The 16,705-nt window shown below is 38.4% G+C and overlaps 1 protein-coding gene and 1 long non-coding RNA gene across 2 annotated transcripts in view; both read left to right on the forward strand.

The window, feature by feature from the left end:
- tafa3a (TAFA chemokine like family member 3a) overlaps positions 1–2,239 on the forward strand; it is a 100,141-nt gene extending 97,902 nt beyond the window's left edge. Inside the window, exon 5 of the mRNA XM_039693494.2 lies at positions 1,486–2,239. Within this exon, the coding sequence (XP_039549428.1) occupies positions 1,486–1,497 (12 nt within the window). The 3' untranslated portion in view covers positions 1,498–2,239. The remainder of the gene's footprint in view (positions 1–1,485) is intronic.
- A 2,294-nt stretch (positions 2,240–4,533) lies between these two features.
- LOC148978127 (uncharacterized) overlaps positions 4,534–16,705 on the forward strand; it is an 89,152-nt gene continuing 76,980 nt past the window's right edge. Inside the window, exons 1-2 of the long non-coding RNA XR_016169553.1 lie at positions 4,534–4,975; positions 9,236–9,317. This is a non-coding gene — a long non-coding RNA (uncharacterized LOC148978127). The remainder of the gene's footprint in view (positions 4,976–9,235; positions 9,318–16,705) is intronic.

Below are 16,705 nucleotides of genomic sequence, written 5' to 3' on the forward strand. Positions count from 1 at the left end.
TTACGTACACCGTTACCAGGTGCTGTCTGTTGATTGATATCGACGGCTCGAGAATCAATTATTCTGTCGTGCAGGGGCTGCTTCACTGCGTTATGTGAAAAAAGCGGTGTTCTTTATAAAAGAAGCATGGGACTCATGGGATATTATTATCTCACGCACAACATTTTTTGGTTGAGAAGTTCGGTCTTGACTCGTCGGGGCCAATCAAATTGCCAGGGCGGGCTTTATACGATGATGGATGATCTGCAGGGACGTAATCATCACTTTATCAAAGAGCGCTCGGGTTGAACTGGTTTTTAAAGTGACAGTTAAGACATTTATAACAAGAATTTTATTTCAAACAAATGCTGTTATTTTGAACTTTCTCAGTTTCAAGGAATCTTAAAAAAATGCATCACATTTTCCACAAAAAATCTTAAGCAGCAAAACTATTTTCAACATTGATAAAAATCAGAAATGTTTCTTGAGCAGCAAATCGGCATACTAGACTGATTTCTGAAGGATCATGTCACACTGAAGACTGCTGAAAAATCACATTAATGAAATATACTTGAAAGTATACTAAAGTAAAAAACAGTTACTTTAAATTGTAAATATATTTAACAATATTACTGTATTCTCTTTACATAAAAGACTTACGACCCCAAATTGAAGGAGTGTAATGGAATTTAAATTGGCTGATCTTGGCTGAAAAATACAAACTAGTATAATATAGTGTTGAGCAATAAGACAAATGTTGTATATGAACAGTTCTCAGTTGCTGAGTCTCATCTTGCCCACCCAAATTTGTGTTGAATTACCTGTCAAGTGAATCCACCAAATCTCATGTCTGAACCAGAGAGAAATGCAGGAAGTGAAGGAGACTGTGACCAGCATACCTTCCTCTTCCTCTGTGTGTCCTCCGGCTGCCTGCTGGCTGTGACCTGAAGGTGTAGATTACACTGGGCTTCCCTTAGCAGCCTGCCAGTCTGGCCTCATCCACAGCCATAGAGATCTGCCCCACCCTGGCCTCTGAACCCAGAGCCGTGCTTTTGTGTTACAGAGCTGGAACAGGACCAGACTTGCATGCTAAACCCTCTCAGATCCAGAGGAACTAACGGCTCCAATCCCTCAGTGTGCGTCTATTTCAGGCCGCTACCGCTGAGCTCATGCGTGTGGTGTGGTGAATGACACTTGTAGGTGACAGTACAATGTGTCAGTCCCTTACTAACACCTCATGCCTTTGAGGATAATTCTAATAGTAGAAATTTCCAATTTTATAGTGCTGGAGGCCCTCTGATATTCAAGAGGTGATTAGTTAACAGTCTGTGATTGTTGTCGTTACGTTATGATGATATAAACTGAAGTGTTGTAATGTTTAAATCAGCGATGACACCTCACGTTTAACATTTCAGTCAGACTGAAAAGTAGGAGTGGGCTATACACATACACACACACTCATATGCAGACATGTACAAAATGATAACATGGACTCTTCTTTTTCAGGTCACACGATAGTCTGGGACCAATATACATTTGGGACTAGCAGCATTTTTTTTCTTTTTTTGTTTGATCAAAGCAATGGAAATGAAGATATATGGACTTCAAACTACTTCACAACTATTGGGATCAAGTTGTTGGACTTATGAATACTAATTTCACTTGGATTTGACCATTTAAACACATGGAGTATTTCTCTTCGCCCCCCCCTCCCCCTCTCTTCTACAGTATTTGCCAAACTCCCATTTTTTTGTTTTTATAACAGTGTTGGACAAGACCATACACCATGTAAAGTAAATATTCCATAAAAATCAAGATGTGCACCAGTTCAGAGACAATTCTGCTATTTCGGACCAGTGGATTACGTTTTTTGAAGCGAATGTGGACTTGAAAGGTTCACTTATTGCTTGAATCATATGTTCCAGAGGCACTAATATTCAGTCCCCTATCCTTTGGTGCCAATATTTTCTTTCTTCTATCTACTATGGACAGACTTTTTGATCCGTGTGAGGTGTGTGATTTTTTGCGTATGGTTTTGGGGGCACTCTGCTCCATTTTGAAACGGACTTGAGCAAGACGCGAGTATAAAGATAAGAATTACAGGTATTAATAATGGATGAAAAGTTGAAGTGGTCTACGGGAGCAGCGAAAAAGAAGATAGCAAAAAGATTTATTGTTTGTTTTTAAAAGCCTTGGTGGCCAATATTGAGTCAAAGTGTCAGTATTATCTCAAATAAAAGTATCTCTATGGGAAATCTTGTCCAGTTGTAACTGTGAAGAATGATTACTTTGCCATCATAAAAGAGAAAGTGCATTTAAATGTAACATCCACCCACCAACAGAACAAAAACAATAAACAATCAGACATCTTTCATTATCCATTACACATTCGCCAACTTTGATGAAACTTCAAGATGTCACATGACTATGCTAATGTTCGCATTGAAATTGACATGTAGCCCCTTTCTTTGATGTACATTGTGTGTAGATGCCACTTTATTAGCATTCAGTCTGTGAATCACGTAGCGCTTATGCAGCTGTCACAGAACGCTTCAGACTGACTTGCGTAGGGCAGGGCTAATGCTATTAGCATAATACCATTTGCCAGCGATTTTGTCTGGCTAATTTACCATTAACAATATCAACAGTAAAACAAGGAGGGGCACTGCGAGGTTAGTCAAGATGTCATTTACTTTGACAAGTCATTCACACAAAGGATAGCACCGAACATGTCATAAACATAACATTCAGGCGTTCATAATGATGAACTAATGTACTAATGTGTTTAGCTAATTGCAGACAGTGAGCAAGCTTTCAAACGAAAGCTTGTTTCAAACGTGTCATTAGCCAAGACTAGGAGATAAAAGCATTTAGGAGTGTGTGTGTCTGTGTGTGTTGTGGCAGTTTTGAGTACTTTGACTGTGTTTTCAGGACATTGTGCTGCGGGTCATGGCATTAGGATGAAGATCTGTCCTCTGAAATGGAGTAGTCAAAGAGGTTTCTTGCCCTTGAATCACGGTAGGTGTTTGAAATTTTCATAACAGTGTTGTGGAGTAATAACTAGAAGTATCAAGGCTTGCTTCAAGACTTAAAACATATTAAGGAGTGGGACAACAATAATAAAGTACTTTTCTATCCAATTTCTGGATAAGATTTCTTAAGATTTCTTGTTTGGTCTGGACTTTTTAGTGAATTGGCTCATTTGGTCTGTGAATGATTCACCAATTCTTTTGCAGCATTTTATGGTAGTGAAATGTTTCATTCAATTTTGCGACTCAATACAATGTTTTTTTTCAAAGTTGTGTAAGTTTAGTGTAAAAAAAGAGTAGCGATATTCGCGATTCATGAACAGATTGTTCTTTTGAGTCGGATCTTTTTTAGTGAATGATTTGTTCACAAAATGGACTGCACAAATATATGTGTATTTTGGGTTACGTTTTATTTAAGAGAACGTAGTTACGTTGTTCTTATAAGTACTGAGTAGGCTAATATTAATTAACTACGTGTACTGACTATAGAGTTAGGGTTTGGATTAGGGTTAATTATGCATAATTTGTTATTAGCCTACTTTAGTTAGTGCATGTAGTAAAGTGTAACTACGTCACCCTAAAATAGTTCAAAGTATTTTGTCTTGTCATTCCCTGGGTTTGTTGAGTACTGGCTGAAGAACATTTTGGAAAATACAGTCCAATTTGTGAATTAATTGTTCAGTCCTGATTCATCAAATTTATCCAAAGCAAAAGTACTATTTGTTCATGAGTCATGCATCGTCCGAGATCACATTCTGTATAGTAGGTACTACATTTGGTTTGAAATTTACTTTGCTGCCATTCTATATTGCCTAATACATCCGCCATGTTGTCATTGTCATGTGACCTACGGCGTCAGTTGTATCGCTTCACCTCCATTCACAAATCCTCTCCCGTGGCCTCATAGGATAAAGTGTTCATTGAATGCGTACTTTAGTATCTCGCCGGAAGTAGCAAGTCATCCGGATACCTTTCGCCTACTTTTTTATGCTATGAATTCAGACATACTACTCTGCGCACATAGTGGTTTTTGCCTACTATATAGAATGGTGACTATTTTTTGTTCTTGAATGTACACAGATGGTAAAAATAAATATTTTTTGATAATATTTTTTTAATGGCTTATGTACTTACCTATTTCTTTGTCAGTTGCTTATCCAACTTCATATAACTCTTGGTTTCTGGAAATGGTACCTTGTCTAAACTTCAGTGAATTACGTGGGGTTTGCCAAACACTAATCTACAATTAGTATTTTTAACAATTTAGCATTTGTTGTTGAATGTGCCATTTTGCAAGATGTAAACAACACTGGTCCAGAAACACTTCCTGTTTCCGTTTATTTCACATGTAAAGAAAACATCTTAAAGATGTTTGTTTAACTTTTTGATTCAGTTTTTATATTTTCTGTTGGTTGTATTTTATCCCAGCTTTTTTGTAGTGTTAAAAAAACTGAAACAGGAAGTGCTTCTGGACCAGTGTTGTTTACATCTTGCAAAATAGTCTAAAAATGGTCATATACACAGTTAGCAGAGAGTGTAGGAGCTATTTTGTTGTTTAGTTTAAATTAAATTGTTGTGCTATTGAAACACTGGAAATGTTTTGTTAGATTTAGGATATTTTGTAGGGACTTTTATTTTGACAGTTGGTAAGAATGTTTGAATAAAAAGATGGCCGCCTCTCACTTTTTCAAACACAAGAAAAGAACAAGGAAGCTGTTGGAACGTACAAGCATACAGTTCTTTACTTCGCTATCGAAATGCTATTGAATCACAATTGAACACTACTTGGACATTAGTTTTGACATTTAAGTTGTGCCTTTTAACCACCTTTCTTCAATCAACTACCAATCGTTTGTTGGATTACTGGAATCCATGCTTTGTCTGATACTACCAACCTACAAAACTGCCTGCCTTGCTCAGCTTACCAACCTACCTGCTGGAATCCCATCTCATCCACCGCTAAAAAGGTACAATTCATGTTTCTTTGCGTTGGATAGCTTGTCAAAGAAGTAAACCAATACATCCCAGCTATGAGTGGTCCGCCATCACAGAGAGTGTAGTTAAGAGTGCCATGTTATACAAGCCAGCTGTGGAGTCTAATGAGTGGTATCAGGCTGAGGACAGTAGCAGATATGATACCTCGTAGAGTGACCAGGATTAAGCAGACTTTGCCATGCTGGGTCTCTCAGCTGTTAATCCCTCTGGGCCAAGGGCAGTCGCAGCAGCTCCAGAATTCTCAAGGCTTTCCAGAAGGTCCTGAATGAACCCTTATGAATTATCACGCCTAGCGTCCTTATCTACATGCGGAGCGCGCTCGGTCGTTATAGAGCAAGCTGTGAGGGGGATTGAGTCCACGGGCGTCCGGGCTCATTGGGGTGCAGGGAAGACACAGGTAGGAATCGGTTTGTTTGGCTCATGTCGCATCACCTAACACCAACCCACTGCTACCACCATCACCTCCATCGGAATGGTAATGGGGACATTAGGAATACAGTCACATTACAAAAGGTATTGGAATTGGAGGAATGCCAGAGCGTGTGCTATGAGAGTGCAAAAATGCCAGGTTTTATTTAGATTCATTTTAAATGTTTGTCGCTTCTGAGGATTTCTAGTAATTGAGACAAAGATTTGCATAATGATCAAACAACCTCGATGAGGTTAATGGATGGTGTGGAAAGGTCAGTTATGCATGGACACTTGCTGTGTGTTTTCCCTCCTTGACCTCTGTATGATGCCAGATGAGAGGGATGAATGTGAAACTGGAGAGAAAGAGATTTATGTAAATGAAGATTATCATATTCCATGTTTATAAAGTAGCATCCAGACCTTCCCATCAATTTCCGAAATCCCGGGAAAGGATTGCATTCATGCGAACTGTGTGGCTTAAGTACGGGGTTTTGGCACTAACTGGACATGAATAGGTACTGTATGTACCAGGCATCGATGCGTGTTTTAAAGGAGTAATCCTCCCGAAAAATAACCTTGTGTCATACTGTCATTATTTATGCACCCTCTTGTTTTCATAAACTTGTATGGCTAATTTTCAGTTTTAATCTATGAAGCGTAAAAGATCCTACACCCAACGTTTTGGCACAATGAATATAGTTTATAGTCACCACATTTGACCAAAAAACTAGGGATGCACCGATATGAACATTTTGGCCGATAACCGATAATTCTTTATATTTTGAAACCGATATATTGGCTGATAAATCTAAATCCAAATTTTATTTAATTTTTGAGAGACTGGTTACAAAAGTCTCACCATATCCCAAGCACACAATTTTATGTAGCCGATATGACAAACTTGTGCTGCCCTTCACTGTATTTCCCTTTTCCAATCATATTTCAAGCAATTCAAAACCATTATGTTGAACAGTGCGCATTTGAAGGAAATAATTAATTATTTATCGGCTTTAAGATATCGGCCAAAGTTTCTTATTGGGCCGATACCGCTAACATTAAAAAATGAACATATATCGGCCGATACTCATATGGTGGCCGATATATTGTGCATCCCTACAAAAAACACAAGTAGTTCATACAGTTAAAACGGTAAATTTGTTTCCCCGTGTCCAACTAATTTACATAATGTTTACTTTTTGGTGTCAGGTGGTGCATTGATGGATACACAATCAAAGGGTGAAGAAAGCAAACAATGTGCTGGTCATCTGCACTAAGTGGACACACATATGGCACAGAAGGGCCAAAGCAAGGTTCTCCAAAAAGACATTAGATCAAGGAGACACTGTAGTGGCATGAGTGTTGCTGTTCGACTTTAATATGAACGCTGTCTGTTGGCATTTCCTTCTGAGCATGACAGCGCATTGATAAGCATATCAGCATTATGCTTTGAATATGAAATCACGCATTAGAATGAATGCTACACGCTGGATGTTTCATAATCCTTGGACATCCTGATTGAAATGCACAAGCTGTCATTTGAAGGAGACATGAAGAGGCAGCTAATATAATCTATTGGAGCTGTCATGTCAGTGTAGTTTTATAGTCCAAATTAACCCGTCCTCATCTATAGCATTTCTGCCCACATGCAAATTGTTATCCAAATCCCCTCATAATCCTCAGATTTATACATTATATCACGTTTATGGAGATAAGCAGTGTTGCTGCCACCTTTTGATGTGCGCTTTGAAGTGAATCGTGTACGCAATTACATGTAAAAGCTTCGATAATGTTTCTCTTATCAATGGAATGACTCGCGCTCAGTAAATCACAGCTCTCATTTAGGTCCTGTGCTGAAGCAGCCCTATGTGCAGAAGAGTTCTTCACAGAGTAATAAATGGATACTTCAGCTGACTCGGTCAACAGCAAACTTTCAGAATTGTGCACTCGTAAAGGCTTTCTTTCGCATTGTTATGTCAGTTTTCCCATCGTAATTGACTCCACGCTCTCACCACAGGGTTAGTCGTGATAACGAACATAATTAATTAAGGAGAAATTAAGGAGACATCCTCCCAAAGATCAGACCCTTGAGATGCAGGGGAGGAGGATCCGGGTTACGCTTGGTAATCTAGACCGCAGTCTTGTTTGGTTTAAAGTCATTAAATTACAGTAATGACTTTCTTATTCGTGCGCGCAACTCGCCAGAGACCGCCACAAGTTTTTAATAAAGGAACGCGACTGAATGAGAAACACTGTGGTGCGTGCGCGAGAGAAGGGGGAGGGAGCGATTGTAATTGTGCGAAGTAATTCAAAAGCGCATTAATAAAACAATACAGAAACATTCTGAAATCGCTTGAGATAACCTACATTTGCATAATTCATTAAGATTAATCAGACCGCAGTACATTCAGCTGCTTTGTGGTGGAGAGGGCAAACATGAGAAGACCATTCCCTGGAAAGCCCTCTTTAATCTACAAACAATGATGTAAATCTAGGTTTGGATACTGGAATTAACCTCTCTGCACCTCGTAACCCCTTTGGTACTGAAACGAAGCTTCTGTGGTTCACCTTTAATAATGCACTAATATTGAACGCTTTATTCATCTGAATCCTCAGAGCGTTCCCTTATGTTCTTTGTAGGCTAATGTAGTCGAAAAAGTTGCACAATTTACTGTATAAAGGCGTTAGACATCTGTTGATTGGGTGTTTGATACTTAAATGGTCTCAACAGTTGAGTACGTTCATGGAAATATGGCTGCTTATGTGCCCTTTTCACAGAACTCATTGCTATTTCTAAACAAATTTTTGTATTTTAATTTAAACTTATCCTAATTTTTTTTTTTCATTTTTAGGTTTTTCATTTAATATTCATATTTGGTTTACACTTTATTTTGATAGTCCACTTTAGGCATTCTACTAACTATAAGTAACTTTACTTGCAGAATGTCTGGTGAGGGACCATCAAGTGTCAGTAGATTTTAAGCAGACAGTTCACTAATACTCTTAAAAACTATAGTTGACATGCAGATGCAAAGTTACTTATAGTTAGTAGTAGAATGTCTAAGTGTTACCTTATATTTTATTTAATTTCAGCTGCATTTCAATTACCGAAAATTGTTTTAATTGCTTTAGTTCTAGGTAACAGTAACAACAATAGCATTGCATTAGAGAAGGGACCTGGGACCATAATAGAAACTTGAAAGGGCTTTTTGGACCTACTCACCCTACCCGAAATGGGACTCGAACCTGCGTCTTCGGCATGGGAAGCAGATGTGCTTACAAAGAAGCTAAAGACTGTCGCTAGTGTGCCTCTTGATATCAGGGAAGTGAGGTTTACATGCACAGCTCTCACTAGCACGCTTCGTTACACTCACCCCCTAAACCTCACTCGTATCCGGGTCACGGCACCAATATAACCCCTCCGGTCCAACACGCCCCACTCCAAGCAAAACTCAAACTAGCCTCTCTGGCATGGGAGGCAGACATGCTAACAATTCGCTAATGCGTGACTTGAGATCAGGGAAGTGAGGTTTACCTGCACACCAGTAAGTAACCATCTAGAACACCCTAGCAACTTTATTATGTTAAGGTATGAATGTATGAAAATCTATTCAGAACACCTTAGCAATCACTAACAACACTTTGGTGTTGACTTTTACACGGACAAGCTCTATTGAACTTCGCTGCCATCTTGGCTTTATGCCACTGCTATATATAACACTAGATCTCACAAACCTTCTCTTTCAGTTTAAAAAAATGGTACGATTGTGTATTTTGAGATATCTAGAACAATCCGACAACACTTATGTTTGTTTTGGCATCAGTGAAGCAGAGAAGATTTGCTTTGAGGCATGAAATGAGACGAGGAGACGAATGTAACGAGGAGGCAACGGCAATCTCAAAGAGGTAATGGTGCCCTTTAAGAACCTGGTGGGCAAGTAGCAGGGTTTCATCTTACACAAACACCATCTGGTGGGCTTGTCGTGCCTGCACCTTGACAAGATGAATTAGTTTGAAATACTGTCAGATACACAGAATGAAATTAGATTTTCCAGTTAGTAATGAAACCTGACGGAGCTTAATAAAAAAGCATTGGATCCGGAAAATGCTCGAGTCAAACTGGGTAAAAAGTCGCACCTGAGAACTTTGGCGTCACATTGATCTAATTGCTCAATATCCAGAAAGCTTTCATCTTCACATTGTATGTTGTAACTTGGTTATTGGGGAATTTATTTTGGAGCAATTTAGTTGCATGTGCTGTTTGTCGTGAAGAGGGCTGTTTCGACGGCTACTTTGCTATGACTTCAAGTAAAATGGATTCTCTAGAGAGAGACAGAACTTTTATTAAAGTTTTCGTCTCCCCCTGAAACCTCATCTGACTCCTCTGTGTGTTATTTTGCAGTAACTCAGAGAGGTTGTTTTAAAACTCTTTTTTTCCCTCTCAGACTTCTCTCAGAAATCTCTTAAACCAAATGCAATTTTTTATTGTTTTACAGCCTTTAGAAATTCAAGTAAAGGACTTATTTTCTCTGTTGGGGGACTTTGTGACCTCTTTCTTTTTGCACAGGTCAGCCTTGAGGACTAATCGATTAAAGCAGCACATTGCAACACAGAAAAGGGCATTACATGGTTTGTTGTCAATACAAAATACAGTAACTCATGAATTAGGGGCCTCCTGTACCATGATGGTAGATGGACAAACTCTGGGTCACAGGAAGTTGACAAAACCAAACCATTTCAATCAGGCTTTGTTGGTACCATGATTCTGATTCATGATTCATGATTCTGAGTTTATGGAGTGCATGCGCATGATAATGTGTCATCAGTAGCGTACTGGCAATTGCATTCCTTGAAATATAGAGACATTTCTTGCAAGTGCAAGTTGTGAAAAAAGTTTATATACATTCACCTAAAGGATTAGGAACTTATTAGGAACACCATACTAATACTGTGTTTGACTCCCTTTCGCCTTCAGAACTGCCTTAATTCTACGTGGCATTGATTCAACAAGGTGCTGAAATCATTCTTTAGAAATGTTGGCCCATATTGATAGGATAGCATCTTGCAGTTGATGGAAATTTGTGTGAAGCTCCCGTTCCACCACATCCCAAAGATGCTCTATTGGGTTGAGATCTGGTGACTGTGGGGGCCATTTTAGTACAGTCAACTCATTGTCATGTTCAAGAAACCAACAACAGCAACATTTTTCCAGTCTTCAACTGTCCAATTTTGGTGAGTTCTTGCAAATTGTAGCCTCTTTTTCCTGTTTGTAGTGGAGATGAGTGGTACCCGGTGGGGTCTTCTGCTGTTGTAGCCCATCCGCCTCAAGGTTGTGCGTGTTGTGGCTTCACAAATGCTTTGCTCCATACCTCGGTTGTAACGAGTGGTTATTTCAGTCAAAGTTGCTCTTCTATCAGCTTGCATCAGTCGGCCCATTCTCCTCTGACCTCTAGCATCAACAAGGCATTTTCGCCCACAGGACTGCCGCATACTGGATGTTTTTCCCTTTTCACACCATTCTTTGTAAACCCTAGAAATGGTTGTGCGTGAAAATCCCAGTAACTGAGCAGATTGTGAAATACTCAGTCCGGCCCGTTTGGCACCAACAACTATGCCACGCTCAAAATTGCTTAAATCACCTTTCTTTCCCATTCTGACATTCAGACCCCGTTTACACCTGGTATTAAAATGCGATCTGTATCCAGATAAGTTATCCGGATAATAAAAAACGCATGTTAATGCAAGGTGTAAACGCGTTGTGATCGGATCGTGATCGGATCTGCCTGACCACATCTGGAGGTAGTCTGGCTCGCATTGTGTCCGGATCTTTACTAGGTGTAAATGCAATCTGGTTGTTGAAACCACATATGTATATTTTACTCCTCCCAAAAATGCTAAAAAATAAACGAGTGAGAGCGTGTTATATAGGCTATGTCATGTTATAGCCTAGTCAGATGCGACACGCATCACCGCAGATGAGCAGCTGAGCGTCTATTCAACGTGCAAACATCGCAAATAAAAGTGAAAGTAAGTCACAGACGCAGTTAACACATCTTCAAGTAAAGAAACGAAATTATCTTACCAGGCCTGTTGCCACTCTCTCTTATTGATGTCTCTGATTTGGAAATTAGCTGATGATCAATAAAATGCCGCTCAGATCTGTTGCTTTTGGTGGCGTGCAATCCAATAAATCTGCATTAACGCAGGAGGTGAAGATCGGATTTATATCCGTTTTGCAAAAACACATTTATGTGGCCAGGTGTAAATGGAATCAGTACTTATTATCCGGATAACTTATCTGGATACAGATCGCATTTTAATACCAGGTGTAAACGGGGTCTCAGTTTGGAGTTCAGGAGATTGTCCTGACCAGGATCACACCTCTAAATGCATTGAAGCAACTGCCATGTGATTGGTTGATTAGATAATTGCATTAATGACAAATTGAACAGGTGTTCCTAATTATCCTTTAGATAAGTGTAGTTGATAATATATATATAGGAATACAGAGACTTGGACAAATGTATAGTCGTTAAAAGCTGGGCCACTTTTCATGGTCTCTAAAGCCCAGGGTTGGTGCAAACTAACCTGAAACATACCTAAACCGGATTCATGGTATAGTCCCCTGGTCCACGGTCAGTTTAAGGGTTATGAAAGGGGTTCTTGTTTTAAAAACCAAACATTGAGACACCCTGCTTTAAATAAAAAGCAGCTTGTAGCTTGTAAAATGCATTGCACTGTTTCCCATCAGGTGTGCAGGATTATTTGTCCTACGAGCAAGCAGCCAGTCTCTAATCAGATGTACATTTTTGCCCCGTTTATGCGCTCGCCACACCAGCTGTCAAATATTGTTTGCGAACATAACCCTCGCATGCCTCCAAATACCCTTTCTCCTCGATTCGTTCCTATCAGGCTTATTTCCGTCAGTAATGAATGCAGTGTTTTGTGAGGTCTGCCTGAGGAAGTTATCCTCAGAACCTCATTCTCCGCTCCCTCTCTGCATCGCCTCAATGCCCAGGGGTCAGCTGAGGGGGCCGCAGTCATTTGAAACGGAAATTATCTTTTGTGATTCTTACCAAAAGAGATGGAGAGTGAGAACGCGAATGAGGAGGAGAGATAGAGCTTCTGAGAAGGGGGAGAAAAAACGCCTCCTTTCTTTTGCAACCTGTGAACAGGTTAATGGGAGCTGATACTGGAACGAGTTGATACCTATCTGTTTAGAGAGAGAGAGAGAGAGAGAGAGACGCATAGAATGACTATTTGATGGCTTCTTTCTCCTTGGCCCCATTTCTTGATATGTGCGCATTTCTTTATTTATGTATTTATTTCTTCTGCTGTGGTAAATAGCTTCTTGGGGAGAGAGACAATTTTGCCTAATGGGCAAGTTTCCACAGGGTGGGTCAGAACATTGATAGCAAGGCTGATGAGTTGGCAGGAAAGGTGAGTGCTCTCTTTCAACAACTCTCTCATTATAAAGCTCCCTCAAGAGAGGATGTTGACGCGAGGAAGGACAAAACGCTAAGATGAGAGTACTTTTTGATGACTGTCAAACATGTAAAGTTTACATTATCCTTAATGACACACATCTCTGCATCTTATTTTTCAATACATGTGCACACAAACACACACATATATAATATAGATACTTGCGTCTGATGTGTTTGTTGCGTTTGATTTTTCTGAAAATGGCTTTTTAGATTCCATATCATTTTCTGGATTTGAAATGAGATGGCAAACATGATGCAGAACTCCAATTTGAAATAGAATGCAAGGAAGTAGAATACAGATAATTAAATTCATAGAAATGGAATCTGTATTTAAGACAAACTTTCAATGTTTGCCTGAAAAATGCCAGGATTAAATGGATTAAAGCACTTAACAGAAATTTGTGGATGGATAGGATATTTTTCTTTTAGCAAAAATAACTGCTTTATTAAATTTATTAATATATATATTTTGTTTACATATGCGCTATATTTTATATGTTCAAAACGATGGATGGATGAATGAAATAAAATATTGTTTAAATTATCCAAATGTATTCTTAATTTGCAATCATTTTTATACGTAAAGAAACTACAGTATATGTATAAAGAGAGATGGATGGATGGATAATCATTTAATTTATCAACAAAACTGCTTTATTTATCCTTTTTAATGAAAATATGTAATATTTTTGCTTGGATATATATATATATATATATATATATATATATATATATATATATAATAAATTGGTCCAAAATTTAGATTAATAATTAAACAATTTATGTGCTATAATTTTTATACCTAACATTTTTTATAGATTACAGATTCGGTAGCCTACATAGATTATGGTTCATTAATTTACAAGAATACTGTGTTAGATTTCTATTCTATTTTATTCTATTCTATTCTCTTATTCTTCGCTCTGGATCATTCTAAAATTAGTTTGTTAGTTCTGCTGAGATGCACAACACAACGGACACTGAATCTCAAACCGCGTTCGATTCGTGCCTCACTTTCACTCAGCATAATGCAAGTGTCGCAACATACCGCAGAACGTACTTGATCTGTATTCGTTACCATAATCACCGTTAAGTCCCTCAACGGGCAACGCGCCGCAATTCATCATCCAAAGCAATAAAGGCTACGGCACCCACCGAAGGCCAGAGGCTTACTCAGGCTCTCCGAGCCCTCTGAGTTTGGAGGATCCTTCTAGAACAGATGCTCCTCACTAATTATGGGTTGTAGTGCAGTACCCAAATACCCACTGCTGCCTTCTTGCGAGAGACCTGGTCATCCATGTCTCATATGCTGTCTCCAGTTACCAGAGGGCACACCCCTCCATCTGTGCGGGACCAGACGAGTGCCAGCAGAGGTACGGAGAGCAGGGTTTCTCCTTAAGCCCAGGGCCCTTGGTGCAGGGAAGGGGATGGCTGTTAACATTCATTGGTAATTAGCAGTTGAGATCCCCATGCCTGGAGCGGCAGGCACTGCTGGCATCTCCTCCTCATCAACAGCATGTTTTTCTTGTTGTGACATTGCGTTTGTGTCATTACAGGATCTTTCCTCTGCCATCTACTCCACCACAAAACCTCCATACTATAATTGCAGACTTGATGTTGTCATAACGTAGACTTATATTAGTACCAGTTTGCCACTAATTGGGGATATTAAAAACACAGTGCAATCAAAATTGAGCTCTAATGAATTATCACCAACATGTTAGTCAATTGAAATCAATTACACCAATATCTGCAACATCTGGCACATCTGGTTTCTGGTCACTCCTGCCTAAAAAAGGAAAAAAAAAAAAAAAAAACCCAATCTTCCAGTTTAGCAATTAAAACTGTTTTATTATGAATCGTTTTTAAACTTATGGTGGTAACACTTCACAATAAGCTGTCGTTTGATAAGATTAGTAAATGCATTAGATAGCATAAAATGAGCAATATACTTTTAAAGCATTTTATTTATTGTTGGTAAGTAAGAAATACAATCGGTATGGTTCAATCTGGATAAATTAATGTTAACAAATACCGCTTTGATTTTAAAAATGTAGTAAATGTGGAAAGTAACGTTTAGTAAAATTAGTAAGTCATAGATTTCGTTCAGCGTCATGTTAACAAATAAAAGCTTATTGTTAAGTGTTACAATTATATTTAATATATTATTTATTTTCTATAAAAATTAAATAAATTAAAATATTTATAAATGCATTTAATATGCAATTAGGTTTTCTCTTTTTTTCATGTTTAAAATAGGATAACAATCATGTATCATGGCCTAAACTATGCTGCTTAATTTGAGATGGATTAGGTTTCAATTCTGTAAATGTAAATGATGAATATAACGTTTGAAATTGAGAAAATCGTTAGTTCGTTTTACCAGTCATCATAAAGTCATAAGTAAATGTGTCATGTCTTGATCTATCTATCTCAAAATAAATAGACAATTTAATCAGATTTAGCAACAAATTCTGCTTAGTTTTTAACAATTTGTGAAATATGCATTTTTATTGTATATACAATTTTTTCACTATATATATATATATATATATATATATATATATATATATATATATTTGTCTTAATATATTATAAAGTAGTACATTTAAATATTTAGTTTTTCTCCATAAAAGAAATACACCTTTTTAAAATCATTTAAAGTCTCTCTATTATGCTATTTTAAAGGTTCATAATTTTTCGGAGGTAATTTACCCGATCTCACGGGAATTCATGCGAATTTTACGAGGTGGCTAATTCGTAACAATTCGTACGACCTCACTCATACAAATTAGTATGATTTTTGCTAAATCGTACATATTTTACGAATTGGCCAATTCGTCTGAATTCGCCCTAAACCGCCCCTAAACCTACCCATCACGTGGGTTTAGACAAATCGTACGAATTTGTCTCACTCGAATTCGTACAAATTGGTCGTGAGATAGCGTTGAATATACATTGCACGTGACCTTATTTCTCTGAGTCTGAAAACTGTAAACCCCTCTTTTCCGAGAGCCTACTCTGCTCTGATTGGTCAAATGGCCTAGTCTGTTGTGATTAGTCTACTGCTTACAGAAGTGTCGGAAACTAAATACTCATTACCATTTCTGAATTTCCGCTCCAGATCTCCCCTAGCACTTGATAAATATGATATGAACATTAACGATGGCATCGATTTTACCGTATCAATTCCAGCACGAGTCCTTCTCATTTTGAAGTGCATGCAATGTGGATCTAACACAGTCTCATCCCAAGACGTCATATAACTGAGGTTTTGGGACGTATTTTGACCATACGTCAATATCCGCCTTTTGAGGGCCCCCTTAAACGTCGGTAGATGGCGATCCCGGGCCGTCATACAACTGACGCTTTACCTTTAACGTCAGTTAGGTGACGGGTTAGGTTTAGGTATGGGGTAGAGTTAGGATCCCATAACCTCATCTACCGACGTTTAAGGGGGCCCTAAAAAGGCGAATATTGACGTATGGTCAAAAGACGTCCCAAAACGTCAGTTATATGACGTCTTGGGATGAGACCGGGTTGGTGGATCCAGCATATTCTTCAATAAACTTCCAGGCCTCAGCTACAACTACAGTGTTTGAGAGAGTAAATGTTGTTTACGAGCAGTCAGTGAAGACCATAGAATTTGTTACGGTACGGTAAGCTGTTTTATGTTAGACAGGGTGGGTCACATTACTGTAAATAAAAATGAAGATAAAATAAAATTACTGTAAATAAAAATGAATCTAATCTGTGAAATTTTTAGGGACTTTTGTTGCAAAATCATTCAAAACTGGGCTATTTCGT

The sequence above is a fragment of the Pimephales promelas genome, chromosome 8 (genome assembly GCF_988280905.1).
Source record: "Pimephales promelas chromosome 8, fPimPro1.hap1.1, whole genome shotgun sequence".
NCBI lineage: Eukaryota > Metazoa > Chordata > Actinopteri > Cypriniformes > Leuciscidae > Pimephales > Pimephales promelas.